This window comes from Ranitomeya variabilis, chromosome 3 (assembly GCF_051348905.1).
Source record: "Ranitomeya variabilis isolate aRanVar5 chromosome 3, aRanVar5.hap1, whole genome shotgun sequence".
NCBI lineage: Eukaryota > Metazoa > Chordata > Amphibia > Anura > Dendrobatidae > Ranitomeya > Ranitomeya variabilis.
The window spans coordinates 622,973,447-622,996,524 of NC_135234.1; the positions used below are offsets into that span (position 1 = coordinate 622,973,447).

At 45.1% G+C, this 23,078-nt stretch overlaps 1 protein-coding gene across 5 annotated transcripts in view; it reads left to right on the top strand.

Annotated features, from left to right (window-relative positions):
• The window catches only part of PRPF40B (pre-mRNA processing factor 40B), a 139,211-nt gene that overhangs the window by 33,292 nt on the left and 82,841 nt on the right, over positions 1 to 23,078 (top strand). For all 5 annotated transcript variants that reach the window (XM_077297432.1, XM_077297431.1, XM_077297434.1 and 2 more), the window contains exons 7-8: positions 1,299 to 1,352; positions 16,019 to 16,129. In XM_077297432.1, the coding sequence (XP_077153547.1) occupies positions 1,299 to 1,352; positions 16,019 to 16,129 (165 nt within the window). The remainder of the gene's footprint in view (positions 1 to 1,298; positions 1,353 to 16,018; positions 16,130 to 23,078) is intronic.

Consider the following 23,078-nt stretch of genomic DNA (forward strand, 5'->3'; position numbering starts at 1 on the left):
ATCCATTTTTTTTCAAGATTCGCCGGATTGTGGCTGACGGCAAAAACCTGATGTGTGAAAGTAGCCTTAAAATGGCTCTGTAATCCTTTTAGAAAATTTTAGTCTATCAGAGTCTCAGTGGGAGTCCATATTACAATATATTCCCAAGGTTTCTTTAAGTGAGGCTAAAAGGGTGTCACAGCTATATTTAGTCTATAGAGTTTACAGGACTCCGTTATGGATGATGAAGGCAGGTCTGAGACGAGACTCAAGAGACTCAAAATGTCCAAGGTGTTCTGAGGAAGGAGCCGACCTTCTACACATGATGTGGTCGTGTTCTCGCATTCAGCCCTGTTGGGTGAAAGTGCTCAATCTGATTCAAGAAGTGATGGGAGTAAATATTGTGTATAACCCGCTGACTTGCCTCCTGGGATGTATGGATGATATCGCTAATGATGAATGTGGGATACTGGGTAAAAGGGCTAAATCATGTTAAATGAAAATGTATCAATCTGCTTTGTAATTTTGGTATCTGTCTGAAGTTTGTGGCTTCTGGCTTTCAGAAAATGTTGGGAGTCTCCACACTTCCCATCCTTTTCACTTCGGTGGGACTTTGGGAAAATTGCTGCCGGAGGTGTCACATGCACAGACTGACGGAACCCGAGATCTCAATCTGAGCCTGCACTGCTTCTGCCGGCCATTTTCCTAAAGTCCACATCATTGAAAAGAATGGGGAGTGCGGGGACTCCCAACATTTTCTGAAAGCCAGAAGCCTGCTACAGCCTTGCACCACTGTACACCCTGTCCTCCCAGCATGGGGCCCGCGGCATTGCCCCACTCCTGCAGCCCGCCGCCAGCTTCCTGCAGCAGCAACCCTGCCTCCTGAGACCCCGCTTCACCGCAGCCGTTTTCCCCGGGGAAGCTAATATTCGGATTATAAGGCGCACCCCCATTTTACCCCCATATTTTTTAGGGAAAAAGTGTGTCTTATAATCTGAGAAATACGATATATAGGTATTCTGATGTAAATTTTCCAAGAAAGTACACCAGTCTCATCTCGTCAAAGATATCTGTTTAATATTGTATGAATAGAAATCTGATGGACCTGCCTTAAGAACTTTGTGATTTTGTTTCTGTCCTTTTTGAGTAGGTTCAAAACCTCATGTTATTGTTATATTTAATTATATTTAATTACTTGTAATAAAAGTTCAGAATGAGATTTTATGTAATCAGACACATGGAGTGTATAAATGTATGTTCTAAAGAGGAAGACACTATGCACTGTTTGTAACAATGTTTTCTGCATTATGTATTTACAGACGCAGAAAACAGCTGTGGAAGAGAGCGCAACCTGTCAGGACATTCCAAGAAAGGTTCTCTGCCTCAATATTCACTTTTCTTCACAATGTTCTTCAATAGCCACTACAGATAAGTTCCCATGCATGCTGCAGTCATATGTACTCGGAGAATCAATGCAATCTCTTTCTTCCAGTCTTTTTTTTAACACCTATGCTATAAGGCCCTTTTTACATCATTACACTGTAGGTTTTTATTATTTACTAGATGGTGGCCCGATTCGAACGCATCGGGTATTCTAGAATATGTATGCGTAGTGTATAGCACAGCCCATGCAGTATATTGCGCAGCCCACGCAGTACATTGCGCAGCCAACACAGTACATTGCGCAGCCCACGTAGTACATTGCGCAGCCAACGCAGTACATTGCGCAGCCAACGCAGTACATTGGGCAGCCAACGCAGTACATTGCGCAGCCCACGTAGTACATTGCGCAGCCCACGTAGTATATTGCGCAGCCCACGTAGTATATTACGCAGCCCACGTAGTATATTGCACAGCCCACGTAGTATATTGCGCAGCCCACGTAGTATATTGCGCAGCCCACGTTGTATATTGCGCAGCCCACGGTGTATATTGCGCAGCCCACGTAGTATATTGCGCAGCCCACGTTGTATATTGCGCAGCCCACGGTGTATATTGCGCAGCCCATGTTGTACATTGCCCAGCCCACGTTGTGTATTGCGCAGCCCACATTGTATATTGCGCAGCCCACGTAGTATATCGCACATCCCACGTAGTATATCGCGCAGCCCACGTAGTATATCGCGTAGCCCACGTTGTATATTGCGCAGCCCAAGTAGTACATTGCGCAGCCCGCGTAGTACATTGCACAGCCCACGTTGTATATTGCGCAGCCCACGTAGTATATTGCGCAGCCCACGTTGTATATTGCGCAGCCCACGTTGTACATTGCACAGCCCACATTATACATTGCGCAGCCCACGTTGTATATCGCGCAGCCCACGTAGTATATCACACAGCCCAAGTAGTATATCGCGCAGCCACGTAGGATATTGCGCAGCCCACGTAGTATATTGCGCAGCCCACGTAGTATATTGCGCAGCCCACGTTGTATATTGCGCAGCCCACATTGTATATTGCGCAGCCCACGTTGTATATTGCGCAGCCCACGTATATAGCAATGTGGGCATGATATCCCTGTTAAAAAAAAAAGAATTAAAATAAAAAATAGTTATATACTCACCTTCCGTTGGCGCCTGGATTCAGGAAGCGGTTACGGACGCTTGGGATCCACCGAAGCTCCGCCGAGCCGCTCGCGCCGGCCGCCATCTTCCGTTCCCAGGATGCATTGCGAAATTACCCAGATGACTTAGCAGTCTCGCGAGACCGCTAAATCTTCTGGGTAATTTCGCAATGCATCGCCGGGAACGGAAGATGGCGGCCGGCGCGAGCGGCTCGGCGGACAACGGAGGGTGAGTATAGCAGGTTTTTTTTTTTATTATTATCTTTAACATTACATTTTTGTACTATTGATGCCACATAGGCATAGTGGGGACACACATGGTTAATAGCAGCGGTTACAGAGTGCGTTACCCGTGGCATAACGCGGTCCGTTACCGCCGGCATTAACCCTGTGTGAGCGGTGACCAGAGGGGAGTATGCGGGCGCCGGGCACTGACTGCGTGGAGTAAGGAGCGGCCATTTTCTTCCGGACTGTGCGCGTCGCTGATTGGTTGTGGCTGTTTTGCCGCGACCAATCAGCGACTTGGATTTCCATGACAGACAGAGGCCGCGACCAATGAATATCCGTGACAGACAGACAGAAGGACGGAAGTGACCCTTAGACAATTATATAGTAGATTGTAAGCAATAGAATGTTATATGTTTTTCATGGTGAATAAGGATTTATTTAGACATTACATTAAACATGTGCAATACTTTGTGAAATCTGGGTATCATATGAAATATGTGTTTTTATTACTTCATACCTAAAAATTGATAAAAAAAAAAAACACAACACGTTGTAAGAGGCATAAACATTAAAGGCATTGTCCAGCCTTATTTACGGGCTTCTGTCACACATCTTTGTGGCTTTATTTTTGGCTTGTAAAGCCACAATTAATTTTATGTTTGTTTTTTTTTTATTTTCACAAGCATTTTTGATTCTTTTAGAGAAGCCAAGGGGAAATACATAAGCAAAATCTGAATGCTAGCGTTAACTGAATTTTGAAAATAAAACATCAACACAAGTGAGCATCAAAAATCCCCACAAATTTAGTCTTATTTCTCATGTAATACACTTGTTTGTTTGGTTGTCAGTGGTGCTTGAAAGTTTTGGAATACTTCAGAATGCTCATATTTCTGCATAAATTTGACCTAAAACTGCATTACATTCTTACACAACTTCTAAAAGGAAAAAAAGATAAACAAATAAAACAAACGTGTCACAAATATTAGTCTTTGACATTTTCTTACTAGGAAAATTATTCAGAATCCAAAGCTGTGAGTGGCAAAAGTATGTGAACTTTTAGGATTAGCAGATAACTTAATAGGATGACAATCAATCAGGTATGAGTCAATGGCCTGTTTTATTTAACCCTTTCACGACATATGATGTACATATACGTCACATGTCATATCCCTGCCTTTGGTTCGGGCTTACATGGCATGCCCTCATCTTTCCCTACATATGATAGCTGATTTAATCAGCCATTATATGCTTCTAACAACCGCGGGTGGAGTGGAGCTCTGCCCACGGCTTTTAACCTGTTAAATCCCTCTGTCAAGCTGACAGTGGCATTTAACTTGCTGCGGCAGGGGGGCATCATTCCAGGCTTCCATCGGCACACTTGTGACGTGGTCGCGGGGTGCAGATGGGTATTCATGACAGCTAGGGGTCCTATGGTGACCCGCATTCCTGTCTTTATGATCCTTCTTTCAAAGTGCCAAAAGTAAGTTTTTTTGCCAGCCACAACATTGTAATAAAATGCAATCAGAGGCAATCAAAACATCTTATCTACCCCAAAATGGTATTTTTTTTTTACAAATTTCTGAATTTCAGCACTTAAATAAAACAAAACTATACATGTTTGGTATCTATTTACTCATAATTACTTGGAGAATCATATTGCCAGGTCGGTTTTACCATATAATGAACATATTAAATAAAACAATTATGGAATTTCACTTTTTTGCAATTTCATTGCACTTGGAATTTTTTTCCCGTTTCCCACTATTCCCGTCAATGTAGCCCTCATATGGCATGACTCTTGGAAAAAGGGGAGGAAAAAGCGGAAAATTGCATGTCATGAAGGGGTTAAAGAACCGGGATCTATCAAAGGCTAATGTTCACAACACATGTTTGTGGAAGTGTTTCATGATATGAACAAAAGAGATTTCTGAAGACCTCAGAAGAAAAATTGTTTTTGCTAGTCATCTGGAAAAGGTTACAAACCATCTCTAAAGAGTTTCGACTACAGCAATTAACAGGCAGAATGATTTTATACAAATGGAGGAATTTCAATACCATTTTTCTCTTCGCCACGACAGCACCCACTGAGAGAGGGGATCCGCCCCTAGGAACAGGAAACCCTATGGAGAGATAAAAGGGGCGGTCCCCCTCGCTCCCACAGTTTGGTTTCCTGTTCCTACGGGAATCCATGGAGAGAAGAGGATACCCAGCCTGGATGCCGCCTGCGCGGTTTACCTTAGAGGACGGCAGGGGCTCCAGGGCTGGAAGCAGCGTCGGGGGTCCTGGCTCAGTTTCCCCCCTCTGCTGGCAGACGCCGTGAGGCCAGGACGGTGGTTGCTGGCTCTCGGGATACCAGCCGGTTTCGTCTGCGGGAGCAACGCTGTGATGCGGTCAGCGTCGCGCCGTTCTCGGCGGACGCATACACAGCATGGAGCCCCAGTGTATTCCCCCGGAAATACAGGTAACTTCCGGGGTGATGGAGGAGGAGGGGGACAGCGCCTGCGCTGACACCGGCGGCAGCGCAGGCCCATACAGTGTGGCCGCGACCCGGAAGTGACTAGCGCTTCCGGGTACAACCGGAAGAAGATGGCGGCCCCCATATGAAAGGACGCCGGCGATGTCGCTCCGGCGTCCACTATGGATTCTGCGCAGGACGCTGTGATGTCTTCGTTAGAAGCCACCGCATCCACTCCACGCAGCCATGCCAGCACCAGCCGCTCTAAGCAGAGCGGATCTTCTAGGAAAAGCAAGTCGGATCGTGCTATTCCTCAACCCGTGCCTCAGTCTCCTCCCCATCAGCCGGTACCTTCACAAACAGCTTCACTGGGTGAGTGTATATCTACCCTATTTAGGCTGATTACTGTTCCCTCTCCCTCACACCCTAGGCCAAAAGGACTGAAAAAACGAAACACAGACAGTGTGCGTTATGTCTCCAGCCCCTTCCGGATAGTCATAAAAAGAGGCTGTGTAAACCGTGTATTGACTCTACCCTACGGGAAGAAGCCTCGGTTAGATCTGAGGATATTAGGGTCATGATCAGGGAAGAATTACGAGCCTTACATGGTTCTGACAAAGAGCCACGTACTAAAGTGAAAAAAGGATACGTTTCCCCTATATCTGACCAGTCGTCTGACAGAGAAAATGCAGACTCGGACATTTCCCGTGAATACGTTTCCTCTGATGAGGATCAAGATACATGCTTTCCCACCGATAGCATTGATAACCTGGTAAAATCAGTCTGCAACACCATGGGTATTGAAGATTCTAAGGTCCCTAAAACGCAGCAGGATATCATGTTCGCTGGTCTGTCAGAAAAGAAAAGGCCCTCCTTTCCTGTAATATCAGCGGTAAAAGATCTAATCAAGAAAGAGTGGGAAAGCCAGGGGCAAAGGGGTTTACCACCAACCTCAAAAAGACGTTATCCCTTAATGATGACGAGTTCTTATTATGGTCAAAAGCCCCGAAGGTGGATGCGGCAGTGGCATCCACATCCAAAAAATCCTCACTGCCCGTGGAGGATTCGGGTTCATTACAAGACCCATTGGACCGCAAAACCGACTCTCTTTTAAAAAGAGCTTGGGAGTCATGTACGGGAGCCTTTAGGCCGGCAATATCGGCTACATGCACCGCTAGGTCCATGCTAGTCTGGCTAAATGACTTGGAGGAGGGACTAAAAAGCGGTCTCTCTAGAGACAGATTAATGTCCTCTATACCCCTGATCAGAGGGGCTACAGCCTTCCTGGCGGACTCATCTGCTGACTCCATACGCTTGGCGGCTAAGTCAGCGGGACTCACGAATGCAGCACGTAGAGCCCTGTGGCTTAAAGGATGGAAGGGTGATCCCCAAACAAAATCTAAATTGTGTGGCCTCCCGTGTCAGGGTGAGTACCTGTTTGGTACTAAACTAGACGAAATTTTAACTAAAGCGGGAGAGAGGAAGAAGGGCTTCCCTAACGTTAATTACCTTCCATCCTATAGGAGAGCATTCCGGAAGCCCGTGTTTAATAAAAGGAAAGATTTTAAGAACCAAGACCGCTGGGCCACTAGAGACACCAAACAAAGGGGTGCATTCTTTGGGAAGCGCCCTTTCAAACCTGAGGACAAACCCCGTTAGAGCGGATCTACCTGTGGGAGGTAGATTATCCTCCTTCTCAGATAAATGGCGGCTGATAACATCAAATAGTTGGGCAAATGATCTTGTCACCTCCGGCTTAAAATTAAGATTTTCCCGAGTCCCTCCGGACTCATTTCTATTGACTTCATTAATATCTCAATCACAACAGGAGGCATTGGAGCAGGAAGTAATGAGTCTTCTGTCCAAGGGGGTTCTGGTGGAAGTTCCACTTCCTCAGGAGGGCAAAGGGTTTTACTCCCCTTTATTTCTAATACCAAAACCGGATGGATCATTCAGAACCATTATAAACCTTAAGAAATTAAACACCTTCTTAGAAAATCAAACCTTTAAAATGGAGTCTATCCGATCCACCATAAAACTCCTGTTTCCCCATTGCTTTATGACGGTTCTGGACCTGAAAGATGCGTATTACCATCTCCCAATCTTTAAAGAACATCAACAATATCTCCGCGTGGCGGTTGTCATAAAAGGATATATACGGCACTTTCAGTATACAGCAATGCCCTTTGGACTATCAATTGCTCCAAGGGTATTCACTAAACTAATGTCAGAGGTCATGTCATTTCTAAGATTAAAAGACACCCTCATAATCCCATATCTAGACGACCTTTTAGTGGTAGGAAAATCCCCCTCACAATGTCAACAAAGGTTAAGTCACATGATTTCATCCTTACAGAACTTAGGATGGATAATAAATTGGGAAAAATCTAGGCTGATCCCAACGACTCGGCAAGTATTTTTGGGGATTATATTAGATTCTATAAGTCAAAGATGTTTTCTCCCAGAATCTAAACAAATAACGGTGAGGAATAAAGTTCAGTCTATACTAGATAAACCCATAATTTCCCTTCGGGAAGGTATGTCCTTACTTGGCTCCTTCACGTCATGTATCCCGGCGGTTCCATGGGCCCAATTCCACTCGAGGTGCTTACAGTATGCAATTTTGCATGAGGAGATAAAATTACAAGGGCGGTTAGACGGTAAAATATCCCTTTCTAATGACGTAATCCAATCTCTAACCTGGTGGCTACAACCAGATCATCTAATTAGCGGGGTTCCCTGGGAAATTAAACCCTCAAACATAATATTTACGGATGCCAGCCCTCATGGTTGGGGGGCACACTTGGGGGACCAGGTTGTCCAAGGGTTATGGTCGGTTACGGAGTTAGACGACTCGTCTAATAAAAAAGAACTAAAAGCCATCTATCATGCCCTATGTGAATTCCTCCCACAGTTGCACGGAACACATACCAGGGTACTCTCAGACAACATGACATCAGTGGCTTACGTCAACCATCAAGGCGGAACGAGATCAGGCACTCTCATGTCTATAGCCGAAAACATCTTGACTATAGCCGAAAATCATCTTCTGTCCTTATCAGCACTACATGTCCGAGGGATAGACAACGCAAAAGCAGACTTTCTCAGTCGTCATACCCTCCATCAAGGGGAGTGGATGTTAAATCGTCGGATATTCAATATGATAACTATAAAATGGGGTATACCCGACATAGATCTCTTCGCTACAAGGGACAACAGGCAAGTGAAAACATTCGCCTCAATGTTCCGGACAGACAACCCCGATGTTCTCGACGCCCTCCAGATTCCGTGGACATTTCAGAAAGCGTATGCCTTTCCCCCGATGATTCTTCTTCCAACAGTAATCAGGAAGATAAGGGAGGACAGAGCGAATGTGATCTTAATTGCCCCGTTCTGGCCAAAGAGACCATGGTTTTCTCTGCTCAGAGCCATGTCCATCTCGGATCCATGGATTCTCCCAGAGAATCAAGATCTGCTTTTCCAGGGGCCCTTCAACCACCCTCATGTGAAGGGTCTGCGGTTGACAGCCTGGGATTTGAGAGGCAGCTGTTAAAGCTAAGGGGCTTCTCTGATAAAGTAATTGATACCCTACTGCTGAGTAGGAAAAGATCCACTACATCGATCTATGTAAAAGTATGGAAGAAATTTTTAAGCCTCTATCCCTCAGCCCTGTCAAAGGAAATTCCAGTCTCTCTCATTCTCGAATTTCTCCAGAAAGGACGGGACTTAGGCCTTTCAGTTAATACCTTAAGAGTGCAAGTTTCTGCGCTAGGGGCTCTGTATAGTCACAACGTTGCGGGAGATAGGTGGATATCCAGATTCATTTCAGCCTGCCAGAGAGCAGAACCGGTCCAAATTCCCCACTCACCTCCTTGGGATGTTAATCTGGTCCTTGAAGCCTTGACAGATCACCCATTTGAGCCTCTACATTCTGCTCACATTAAACATGTCTCCCTCAAGACTGCTCTTCTTGTCGCCTTAGTATCGGCAAGAAGGGTAAGTGACATACAGGCACTATCAGTAGATCCTCCATTTATGTCAATATTGCCAGATAGGATTGTCCTAAAAACAGACCCTTCCTACTTACCTAAAATGTGTACTAAATTCCATAGATCTCAAGAAATTCTTCTTCCTACCTTCTATAATAACCCTACTAATCAGGATGAAGAAAAGTACCATACTTTAGATGTGAGAAGGGCTGTGATAACCTATCTAGACAGGACTAGTCCCTGGAGGAAGAGCAGGGCTCTCTTTGTTTCCTTCCAGGGTCAAAGGAAAGGAGCTGGTGTTACTAAAGGCACATTATCCCGATGGATTCGGGAGGCGATATACCTGGCCTATTCATCTAAAGGGGAAGATCCACCTGAGACTGTAAAGGCACACTCCACCCGGGCGATAGCATCATCCTGGGCAGAGCGGGGAGAGGTTCCAATAGAACTCATATGTAAGGCCGCAACCTGGTCGTCCCCTACTACCTTCTATAGTCACTATAGACTAGATTTATCTGCCTCCACTGACCTGTGTTTCGGTAGATCAGTTCTTAACACGATAATCCCCCCCAAATGACTATCTCTGAAAGTCTCTCAGTGGGTGCTGTCGTGGCGAAGAGAAAACACCGGATTACGTACCGGTAATGCTCTTTTATAGAGCCACGACAGCACCCCTTCACTTCCCTCCCTTATATATTAGTTTGCATATGAGCACGGATAAGGGTGATTGGTTCTTGTAAATATTAGTAGTCTAAGATAAAATGATAATAAAATTGCCTACTAATACTGGTGGGCGGTTCCTCGCAATCTCTGTAACCCAAACTGTGGGAGCGAGGGGACCGCCCCTTTTTATCTCTCCATAGGGTTTCCTGTTCCTAGGGGCGGATCCCCTCTCTCAGTGGGTGCTGTCGTGGCTCTATAAAAGAGCATTACCGGTACGTAATCCGGTGTTTTACACTCCATAGGGAAAATAGTAAAATAGTCTGCACAGTGATAAAGAACCCCAAGGTAAGTTATAAATAACTAAAGGCCTCTCTCAAATTTGCAAATGTTAAAGGAGTTGTCCAGTTTAAAATGAAAAGTCTGCAATCACGCTGACTACAGATTTTTTAATCCCTTCAGTGCATGCACTGTGCGCTGCGAGGATTCACCAGTTTCTGATCCGAGAACGGCAGTGATGACGGCTCAGCCAGGAAGCATTCAAATCGCATACATCAATGCCTTTCCTAGCTCAGAAACTGGTTAATCCTACCAGCGCACAGTGCGTGCGCTGGAGGGATTAATAAATCTGCAGTCTTAGTTGATTGCAGACTTTTGATTTTAGACTGGACAACCCCTTTAATGTTCATGAATTGCAAGGAGAAAGCCACTGCCTTTCAAAAAGAACATTGCTGTCTGCAGTGTGCTAAAGATCACTTGAACAATGAATTCTGAATTACAGTTAGGTCCATATATATTTGGACAGAGACAACATTTTTCTAATTTTGGTTATAGACATTACCACAATGAATTTTAAACAAAACAATTCAGATGCAGTTGAAGTTCAGACTTTCATCTTTCATTTGAGGGTATCCACATTAAAATTGGATGAAGGGTTTAGGAGTTTCAGCTCCTTAACATGTGCCACCCTGTTTTTAAAGGGACAAAAAGTAATTGGACAATTGACTCCAAGGCTATTTCATGGACAGGTGTGGCCAATCCCTTCGTTATGTCATTCTCAATTAAGCAGATAAAAGGCCTGGAGTTGATTTGAGGTGTGGTGCTTGCATTTGGAAGGTTTTGCTGTGAAGTAAACATGTGGTCAAAGGAGCTGTCCATGCAGGTGAAACAAGCCATCCTTAAGCTGCAAAAACAGAAAAAACCCATCCGAGAAATTGCTACAATATTAGGAGTGGCAAAATCTACAGATTGGTACATCCTGAGAAAGAAAGAAAGAAAGAAAGCACTGGTGAACTCATCAATGCAAAAAGACCTGGGCGCCCACGGAAGACAACAGTGGTGGATGATCGCAGAATAATCTCCATGGTGAAGAGAAACCCCTTCACAACAGCCAACCAAGTGAACAACACTCTCCGGGAGGTCGGCGTATCAATATCCAAATCTACCATAAAGAGAAGACTGCATGAAAGTAAATACACAGGGTTCACTGCACGGTGCAACCACTCATAAGCATCAAGACTAAAAAGGCTAGACTGGACTTTGCTAAAAAACATCTAAAAAAGCCATCACAGTTCTGGAAGAACATTCTTTGGACAGATGAAACCAAGATCAACCTCTACCGGAATGATGGAAAGAGAAAAGTATGGCGAAGGCGTGGTACAGCTCATGATCCAAAGCATACCACATCATCTGTAAAACACGGCGGAGGCAGTGTGATGGCTTGGGCATGCATGGCTGCCAGTGGCACTGGGTCACTAGTGTTTATTGATGATGTGACTCAGAGAGAAGCAGCTGAATGAATTCTGATGTATTCAGAGCCATACTGTGTGCTCATATCCAGCCAAATGCAGCCAAACTGATTGGTCGTCGTTTCATACTACAGATGGACAATGACCCAAAACATAAAGCCAGGGCTACCCAGGAGTTTATTAAAGCAAAGAAGTGGAATATTCCTGAATGGCCAAGTCAGTCACCTGATCTCAACCCAATTGAGCATGCATTTCAGTTGTTAAAGACTAAACTTCAGACAGAAAGGCCCACAAACAAACAGCAACTGAAAACCACGGCAGTGAAGGCCTGGCAGAGCTTCAAAACGGAGGAAACACAGGGTCTGGTGATGTCCATGAGTTCGAGACTTCAGGCAGTCATTGCCAACAAAGGGTTTTCAACCAAGTACTAAAAATGAACATTTTATTTAAAATTATTTAATCTGTCCAATTACTTTGGCTCCCTTTAAAAACAGGGTGGCACATGTTAAGGAGCTGAAACTCCTAAACCCTTCATCCAATTTTAATGTGGATACCCTCAAATGAAAGCTGAAAGTCTGAACTTCAACTGCATCTGAATTGTTTTGTTTAAAATAAATTGTGGTAATGTCTATAACCAAAATTAGAAAAATGTTGTCTCTGTCCAAATATATATGGACCTAACTGTATACCAGCAAATTTTTAAAGGAAAATGTTGGGACATCTGTCTATCAGCTGAATCTCACGAGAAGTTAGGTCATGCAGCAAGACAATGACCCAAGCACACAAGGCATTCTAAAAAAGAATTGTTAACAAAGAATAAAGGTAAAGTTTTGGAATGCCACAAAGTAGAAAAGTCCAGCTCAACGAACAGTGAATACTTTATTCACATGAAGTGCTCTAGAGGACGTACAAAGGTCAGCAGTATAAGTTACACCACACGCAGCATCAACGCGTTTCAGGTGACTGCGAACCTTTAATCATGATTTAACCTTTAATCATCCACGTTAAGCAGGACTTTTCTACTTTTTCATTTTCTTACGCCTTGATGCAGTCTCTCTGAGCTCCGAACACCCTCAGGATACCATTCTGGAGCTGGATTCATTTTCCTACAAAGTTTTGGAATGGCCAAGTTAAAGTCCTTACCTTAATCCTATAATTACCGTATATACTCGAGTATAAGCCGAGATTTTCAGCCCACTTTTTGGGGCTGAAAGTCCCCCTCTCGGCTTATACTCGAGTCATACCCTGGGGTCGGCAGGGGAGGGGAGTCTAATAATACTCACCTGCCCCTGGCGCGGTCCCTGCAGGTCCCTGGTTCTCCCGGCGCCGCAGCTTCTTCCTGTACTGAGCGGTCACATGGTACCGCTCATTACAGTAATGAATATGCACCCGACTCCACTCCCATAGGAAGAAGCTGCAGCGCCGGAGAACCAGGGACCTGCAGGGACTGCGCCGGGAGCAGGTGAATAAAATGGGGAGGGGGAGCGCTGCACGATATTCACCTCTCCTCGTTCCGGGCGCCGCTCCATCTTCAGCGTCTTCTGCAGTGACGCTCGGGTCAGAGGGTGCATTGACGTGGTTAGGGCGCCCTCTGCCTGAACGTCAGTGCAGAAGACGCTGAAGACAGAGCGGCGCCCGGAACGAGGACAGGTGAATATTAAAAGTGCCGGGGACCTGAGTGACGAGAGGTGAGTATGTGATTTTTTTTTTATCACAGCAATAGCATATGGGGCAAATATCTTTATGGAGCATCGTATGGGGCCATTATCAACGTTTGTGCAGCACTATATGGGGCAAATGTGTCTGTATGGAGCATCTTATGGGGCCATAATCAACCTTTGTGCAGCACTGTATGGGGCAACTATCTTTATGAAGCATCTTATGGGGCGATAACATTTGTACAGCACTATATGGGGTAAATATCTCTATGGAGCATCTTATGGGGCCATTATTAACCTTTATGCAGGAATATATGGGGCATATTTTAATATGCAGCATCTTATGGGGCCCATCATAAACTTTATGGAGCATTATATGGGGCATATTTTGTATGTAGCATCTTATGGGGCCCATCATGAACTGTATGGAGCATTATATGGGGCGTATTTTGTATGGAGCATCTTATGGGGCCCATCATGAACTGTATGGAGCATTATATGGGGCTCCTGATTCAATATGGATATTCAAAAACACTTAACCTACTGATGTCTCAATTCATTTTACTTTTATTGGTATCTATTTTTACTTTAGAAATTTACCAGTAGCTGCTGCATTTCCCACCTTAGGCTTATACTCGAGTCATTAAGTTTTCCCAGTTTTTTGTGGCAAAATTAGGGGGTCGGCTTTTACTCGGGTCGGCTTATAGTCGAGTATATACGGTCTGTTGGGGAACTACCTGAAACAAGCAATTTACGGGAGAAAACCCAGCAATATGAGAGAGGTGAAGCTGTTTTGTAAGGGGAGTAATGGGCTACAATTCCTCCAAGCTGAAATGCAGGACTAATCAATAATTACAAAAATGTTTAGATGCAATTATTGCTGCATAAAAGGAATCAGAAACAGATACTGAGATCAAAGGTCCACATACTTTGCCACTCATAGACATGTGATATTGGATCATTTTCCTCAATAAAAAAAGTGTAATATTTTGACACATTTGTTTGATTTGGATCTCTTTATTTTTAGAATTTTTGTCAAACTTTGATGTAGTTGTAGTTCAAATTTATGCAGAATATGGAAAATTCTGACTGGTTCACAAGCTTTCAAGCACTAAAAAGTCAGTTATTGTTAACCTGTTAAATGCCTGCCACTGTCAAGCTGACAGTGGCAATTAACATGATTTGGTTTCTATGTCAGCAGGGGGTCTGTTGAAGTCCCATTTGCTTGGTGCTTGTCATTATGGAGCTTATTTGAAACCCTGCCTGGTTGCCTGGCTTCAAAGGAGACTGCGATTTTTACTATATGCAGCAATGCTGCTGTGGCATTGCTGTATATTGCATAAGCGATTAGACGATCGCAGCTTCAAGTCCCCTAAGGGGATTAATAACACTGAAAAGTACTAAATGTTTAAACCATGAGCAAAATGAAAAAACAAGTTCAAATCACCCCCCTTAAAAGTAAAAAAATTTTAAAAAAATTACACATATGGGATACCGCCACAATAAGAAATGTCAGATCTATCAAAATGGAAAAATAATTAACCCAGTGGGTAAACTCTGTAAAGAAAAACATTTCAAGAATGGCAAAATTACTTTTTTTGGTTGTTGCAATACCACAAAAAATGCTGTTACAAAATTACAAAATGGTATCAGTAAAAATGTTGTCTTGCCCCGCAAAAAATAAGCTGCCATACAGCTCCAGTGACTGAAAAATGAAACTTACAGGTGTCAGAAAATATCGACACATCCCCCCCCAATTTGTTTTTGCAAATTTCTCATCTTTTTCGCCACTAAAATAATAAAAAACTGGACATATTTGGTATTGCCATAATCATACTGATGAGCAGAATCATATTGCAAGGTCATTTTTACCACAAAATGGACATCATAAAAGCAATTCCCAAAAAGCAATGTCAGAAAAGCATTTTTTTCACAATCTCTTTTTTCCCCCATTTTCAAGTACACCATGTAGTAAAATGAATGGTGTCATTCAAAAGTGCAACTCATTCCACAAAAAAATAAGGCTTCATATGTCTACATAGACAGAAAAATAAAAAAAAAGTAACGGAAATTGTCTCTGTTGTGAAGGGGTTAATAGATCTTAGAATAGTTACACATCTGGATGTGTTAAAAATGCCCCTGTGCTGAGATAATCTGTGCTGAGATAAGTGTGCCCCTGCTGTGTACTGTGTAATGTCTGTGTCTGATTATACAGGAACGTCTTCTGATCCTACCACTGCTCCTGGGAAGGGGAGGAAGCAAAAGAGATTATACAGACAGGACAGAACAGGATCACAGCTGCTCAAGTGCATATTAAGACTGTTAGGGAAGAGAAATTGGCCAGCAATTTATCCATCTTGAGACAGGTTGAGAGTCTCAGGATGGTGCTTTGTAGGTGGAGTGGGCATACTGAGGGTGGCAGTGAGACAGGTGTGGGACAGATATTGGTCTGACAGAGAAGGCACATAGGGAGGGTTCAGAATGTAAGCAATCGCAGAACAAAAGACTGGCTATATGAGGCTAAAGTGGAGCTAAACATGGAAAATAAGCGTTACATGGATTCAGGAGGGGATTCATTACAGGGTTTGCCAGATGGTTATTTATATACATATTTTTTTTTTCAATACAGAAAAATTACTTTAATCTTATTAAGTTATGAAAACTGGACAAACCTTGTAAGTTAACATAGTCTGAGACTGAAAATTGTGCATTTTTCATTTATTTATTTTTTTAAACAGAAATCTCTATGGACTGAGCACAAAGCTCCAGATGGGCGTACCTACTATTTCAACACTGAAACCAAGCAGTCCACCTGGGAGAAGCCAGATGAGCTAAAATCTAAAACAGAGGTAAGAAATTTAGTACATGGTAAATAGGTAATGGACCCATACCTATCAATTCATTTTGTTTTTTTCAAATGATAGGTACTACCTAATGTCTAGCAGATCAATGGGTGTTTCGGTCCTGAGACCCCCATCGATTAGTAAAAAAGCTTTTCTACTTTGTGGTGCTCCACAAAGCAGAAGAACTGAGCACATGCACAGAGCTGTGTACGGGCTCAACAGAAAGTCTATGAGACCTGATTCCACTCCGCGTACAGGCTCAGAGACTTTCTATCGGGACCTTACACTGCTCTGTGCATGCGCTCAGGAAATATTTTGGGACATGAAGGATGTTGTGAACATTGTGGTCAGAATAATTTCTGACATAAACAAGGAAGCCAAGTACATGACTTGGCTCCCTCCAGCAGTCCCATGGATAGAGCGGTGGGGTGGTAAAGACTCCCATTAACTAACTATCACCTATCCTGTTCATACGTGATAACTTTTACTGTTAGGAGTAATTCTTTAACTGGACAACTTTAGATTTTAGGTGGAAATGCTGAAAAGCAGCATATTTATGTCATTACGTGTAGAATTGATGACAATTTCATGAAGTCTTCATGTGTGAAGGAAATAATTTAAAAATAAACAGGCATCTAATATGCTGCTTTGTGAATTGAAGTAGAATCTTTATTCGCCATTGGCTTGTGTCTCTAGGGAATTGTGTTAGCGCTTCTATAACGTTGTTATCCCAAGGCCATTAGTGCGCAAATTAAAGTGAGTTGTTTCACACAAAATAATTGCTTGATCCCCAAGAACATAAAAGACACAAAAAAGACGGTTTTAATATGAATTTTATTACAGCATTCAATGTCTATCACAATATAGTTAAAGTCATCTTGCTCAAGTACTAGTCTACTCTTAAAAAGGATTCCCTCTTAAAATAAATTACTCCCATGAAAGAAACGCTGGGTCACCTACCGTGGATTCAAAACGATCTAGAACATTGTCACGCACAAAAGATTTAAACCTAGGAAAGAGGCATCCGATCAGAGCGTTCCATCCTTTTTAAATGTGGACTAAATATAGGTTCGGCCGATGCTTAATGTGTATTAGGGGCACCAGCCAACTGATTATCTGGGAAAATGTCAAACGGACATGTCTGGCTTTGGACTGCTGATAGCTTTGTTCACCCAGAGATAATGTGCCAGCACAGATGTATTTTGGCCGATTTCTTATAGAGAACACAGGAAGGCTCAGTCGAACGAGCGCTCACATGTATGGAGAAACAGCTAAGATGGCTGTCAGCGGAACAATCGGCTGAAATATCGTTCGGCCAACAGACCTCTAATGTGTATGGCTGGCTTTAGCTGCCCTGTTTCATGCGTCATTTTGGTTATAGATATGTGGTTCATTTCACCCTGCAATTACATGTAGACAACCATCTTTGATATGATAGTAACAAATGTATTAGACATAGGGTCTATAGGCATGCTCTTCCACTGCAGGCACACAAATGTGACTCTTCTGTGTTTCCTGTAGAACATATTCAAGAGCCCACTGCCAAACCCTACACCCCTATAATTTATCTTTTCTCTTTTCATTTATTTGCTCCTAGGTATGGCTCCTTTTCATCTGATCCTGTGGTTAATGTAGACCTGCTGCCACCTAGTGGTAGCCTCGCTGCTGCATGGCAGGCCTGCTTTGTCTAGGTGCAGTCTCCCTTCCACTCTATAGCCATCTAGTGGAGCTTGCACCTACCTGCATTGCAGCAGCGTGACACTTTCCTATTATCTAATACTACTAGATGGTGGCCCGATTCTAACGCATCGGGTATTCTAGAATATGCATGTCCACGTAGTATATTGCCCAGCCACGTAGTATATTGCCCAGCCACGTAGTATATTGCCCAGTTACGTAGTATATTGCCCAGTGACGTAGTATATTGCCCAGTGACGTAGTATATTGCCCAGTGACGTAGTATATTGCCCAGCCACGTAGTATATTGCCCAGTTACGTAGTATATTGCCCAGTGACGTAGTATATTGCTGTAATAATTATAGGGGATAACTCAGGAGACTCTTTGCGTGGAACAAGACAACTACAGGACACAGTTTTATAAGTGGTAAAGTCTATATTATCACACAGTGATTCAAGCAGGTGCAGAGAGAAACTCAAGTCCACAACACTTGGAGTAAATAATAAACGCAGCTTAGCAGTCTATAGGAAACTTCAGGGAAAATGCAATCACGCAGAAAGTCTATGAAGCACAGTTATTCTTGAGGATACTTGACACAAATAAGTCCTTGTTTTAGTCCAAACACAGATAGATATGCTTATAAGGCAGTTCAAGCAATGTCTTATCTCAACCAGGAAGGCCTGGGTGATAATCTCAGGTTTAAGCAGAGCAGCATCAGCTTACATGTCCAGCAAATGCAGATGGAGAAAACACGAGCAGCAGATGAAGGAGGATTACTGGAAACTGGTGTATGTGCAGCGCCCCAGAGTCCTGGTCGTTGCAGTACTGTGGCTCCGCCACTAAGGGGAGCTATGGTACATCTGATGGCACTGAAGGAGTTCATCTGATCAGGTATCACAGACACCAATACATTTCACCGCCGGGCCTCCAGGGGGAGCTAAGGGTTCTATTCATTAGGCCACTCCTCACACACTGGTAAAACTGGGGGTCAGGCAGGAAGTTAGGAAGAAAGCTGACTGGGTTGGAACCAGGCAACACCTTGTGGCAGAGGGTGTTGTGGGGGAAGATACAGTAGGGTCTCTGTCAGGGGTGGGATCCTGACAGAGGCTTGGCAACTTGAACGAACGTAACGGGACCGTGCCTGCTCAGGATAGCGGCGGTGCCCAAGGAAGGATCAGAAGCGAGATAGATTGTGCTGAGTGAGAAACGAGATCAAAGCAATAAGGAGAACACCAGTAGGAGTCGTGCTGTAAGACCGAGGCAACATCCTACTGAGGCGCACAACCGGTGGCCGGAACGCCGAGGGAGTATTACAATATTCAGCTTCAAGCAATACTCTAAACAGCGGCAGGACAGTCAGTCTAAGGCGGGCTGTCTCACTTAAATCACCTATGCAGTCTTGGGGGGCAACTTGTGGAGAGGGGCGACTCTAGGGTCCCGGAAGAGCTCCGATCCTACCCGTCAAACGGGTGCCGTCCCAACCGTAACATCAGGTAGGGACGGAGGATTAGCAGAACATCATCTAATCGAGTTGTGAGGGAACTTAAGAAACAGACACAACAGTTGTGGGGACTTTCCGTAAGCACAGCAGGGAAGGACCGCAACACATAGCGCTAGAAGGAAGGCACAGATTTCCACCTGCTAAGAGAACTCTGGAGGTGCCATTGGACCGGCCGGACTTGCGCAGCCTGGTTATCCGGATTCCGGACTGAGGACCCAGAGATCTTCAGTAAAGAGGTAAAGAGACTGCAAACTTGGTGTCCTCGTTATTTACTGCACCGCACCATCTACATCCGTCACATCATTCACTGTGCGCCCCTCGGCAGGGTCACGGATCGGGCCTAGCCACCGTGACAACCCCAGAGCAGAGACTCAGAGGCCCGGTACCGGGTACCCCTCGGCCCTGCGGCAGTGGGGGCGCTACAAACTTGGCGTCACGAACAGGATCTACTTAAGCCTGAAGAATCAGGTCATGTGTGCCTTGGAACTGTGATTTACTGTGCTTGGACTGTACTTTATTGCAAGGACTGTGCTGCGCTATTTGCCGCCAAAAGTTCCCGCCAAAAGTCGCCGCCATTGCAGCGTCACAGGGAGCGCAGAGGAAGAAGAAGGGCGTGCCATGGGAGGAGACTACCAAAGCGGCGCCAGAAGTAGCGACCGCCCCCTCCAACTCCTGCTGCGAGAGGACGACCTACCCAGCAGCAGAGGAGAACCGCCCCCTGATTTGCAATGGCGGGAACGAGGTGAAGGAGGAACCCGGCCTCGGAGAAATGGCGGAGCCAGGTGCATGCGTTGCCGCCGAATGCCAGACAGCGACGATGAGCAGCAAGTGCCCGAGCAACGGCGAGGTGATCTCGGCTTGCCCTCACCCATCAGAGGCGGACTCGCGTCCACCGCCGGTGAAGGACCTGAACTCCTTGGAGCCGTCAGTGGAGGAGCCGAGCCTACCTATCCCAGCCACGGAACCATGGAGGGCGGAGCCACATCAAGAGGTGACTCCGGAAGAGCCGCGGTCCGGGCTGCAGCCGATTCCAGTGTCCTTGTCAACGGAACAGATCGACATCGGTGGAATCACATCAGGCGCAGGTATGGACGGCACCTCTGCTCCCCCGACCGATCCGGCTCCCCTGACCGATCCCGCTCCTGTGAGCGCTCCTCACCCCAGCAATAATCCTTTCTTCTCGGTGGAGCGGGTGATCCTCACCTCTAACGCGATGGGGAAGCTAGTGCCTCCGCTACCAACCAAGATGGGAGAACCCATAGATGTGGGCCCAGACGGGGTGATCCTCCGGTGGGACACCCCCTGGACCGGGCCGGATGGAGCCCGGGAGGATGGCCTCACCCTTGCCGTGCTCACTTGGGAGCAATATAAGCAATGTCTAATCCACCACTGGAAGGGTCGAGACGAGGCTGAACCACATGATACACAACGTAGAAAGTCTGCGCACGGCAGGAAAGACGTGGTAAAGCGGGGAACTGTGCTGGCCTACCACCCGAAGAGGGGATGGGGCTCCATACAGGAACCGGGACTGCCAACTGATGTCTTTGTTACTAGTTACAACGTGAAAACCCCCTGCTGCAGTCAAGATGGTGACCCATTACAAAGGGGGGATCAGGTGACCTACACCCGTCATCGGAATGCACAAGGATGGTGCGCCCGGAACGTTCGGCGGTGTGAGCCTGAGAGAGTGCCCCCTGTTGTCCCGATCATGACTGATCCCGATTTGCCAGATCTTGTTACTATCACCACCGTACGCCTTGTAGCGGCTACTGAACTTGCAAGCAGGATTAGCCTTCAAATCCAGACACCGGCTGATCTGATGGCATCTGAGAGACCAACTACTAGTACAGGTGCTGCATCGGCCGGGGAAAGAAGACCACCCCCCACACTACAAGATGAGCAAGATAATACTACTCTTAAACATGTAAATAGTTCCTAAACTGTTTGTTCGTTTCCTGATTTTTGCTGCTAAACCCGTTCAGGGTTAACTTTTAAAGGGGATCCCTTTGTTGACCCGGGATCCCTATTGTTTCTGCTTCTTTTTGGTTTGTTTTCTAAGTTTTTGCACAAGTTTTCAGAACTGCAGCAATCATGAACAGTGCATGATACAAACTTTTTGTAAATAGTTTGCACCTTATTAAAGGTGCTCCCTACTGGTTTTACTTCAAAAAGGACTCTTTGTGAAGATACCACACTGGAACCTTTGCTGAGTACGGACTGGTAGCTTGAGAAGATATGCTACCTCATAGAGACTTGGTCCCCTCTTAAAGGGGATGTTCATTTGTTGCACTTAAATGGTGATATTGCTTTAAGACAGGTAGCAATAATGTTTTGACGAAAAGAAAGTGATGATAATGTTTGTATGAGAAAGTTATATGTATCCAACTAGTTAATTGTAAAGAAATGCTGATAATGTTCCCTGAATGAAAGTGAAAGCTAGAAGAAGGATGCAGTGGGCCCGTAGGGGTAGACGTAGTGTCCTGCATACGTGTTAGTAAGAAAGTAATGAGAAGGTTTAATGTTATATAGAAAATGTTTGATAATGTTGATAGACAACGAGGACAGAAAGTGAACCCTGAGTCCTCCTAGGAGCCATATAGAGATGGCTCAGTGCTCTTAAACTGAAAGTAGTGTTATGTTCTATACTGTGTATAGTAGTTGAAAAGACAGAAGGCTCGGGCTGAAAGGAGTGGTCCTGTAAGAAAGGAGAGGCAGTAGGTCTGGTGCCGTTAGGACAGGCGGTCCTGCAGATTTAAAGAAGGAGAATGTAAAAGTTAAATTGCCTTATAATGTGATTATAAGAAGGTCTTTAGCGGATTCAGAGTGTACATCCTTAAGGATAATGTTAACTTATTATTCAAAAGTTTGCACTAAGTAGAATACCCGGTTGGGTAACAGGAGTTATTTATAGCCTGTAATTTATAATGTTAACCATGTTTGTAACGTTCAAGTGTCCTCACCTCCCATAAAGGGAAGCTTTGTTCAAATATACTTATTGTTATTGCACTCAACAAAACTGTATGTCTTTTTGCTAACTTGTATTGTTGTTTTCTTCCCAGTCCCGGAGTACTGTGTTTAACCAGGGGGGAGTGCAGCGCCCCAGAGTCCTGGTCGTTGCAGTACTGTGGCTCCGCCACTAAGGGGAGCTATGGTACGTCTGATGGCACTGAAGGAGTTCCTCTGATCAGGTATCACAGACACCAATACATTTCACCGCCGGGCCTCCAGTGGGAGCTAAGGGTTCTATTCATTAGGCCACTCCTCACACACTGGTAAAACTGGGGGTCAGGCAGGAAGTTAGGAAGAAAGCTGACTGGGTTGGAACCAGGCAACACCTTGTGGCAGAGGGTGTTGTGGGGGAAGATACAGTAGGGTCTCTGTCAGGGGTGGGATCCTGACAGAGGCTTGGCAACTTGAGCGAACGTAACGGGACCGTGCCTGCTCAGGATAGCGGCGGTGCCCAAGGAAGGATCAGAAGCGAGATAGATTGTGCTGAGTGAGAAACGAGATCAAAGCAATAAGGAGAACACCAGTAGGAGTCGTGCTGTAAGACCGAGGCAACATCCTACTGAGGCGCACAACCAGTGGCCGGAACGCCGAGGGAGTATTACAATATTCAGCTTCAAGCAATACTCTAAACAGCGGCAGGACAGTCAGTCTAAGGCGGGCTGTCTCACTTAAATCACCTATGCAGTCTTGGGGGGCAACTTGTGGAGAGGGGCGACTCTAGGGTCCCGGAAGAGCTCCGAGCCTACCCATCAAACGGGTGCCGTCCC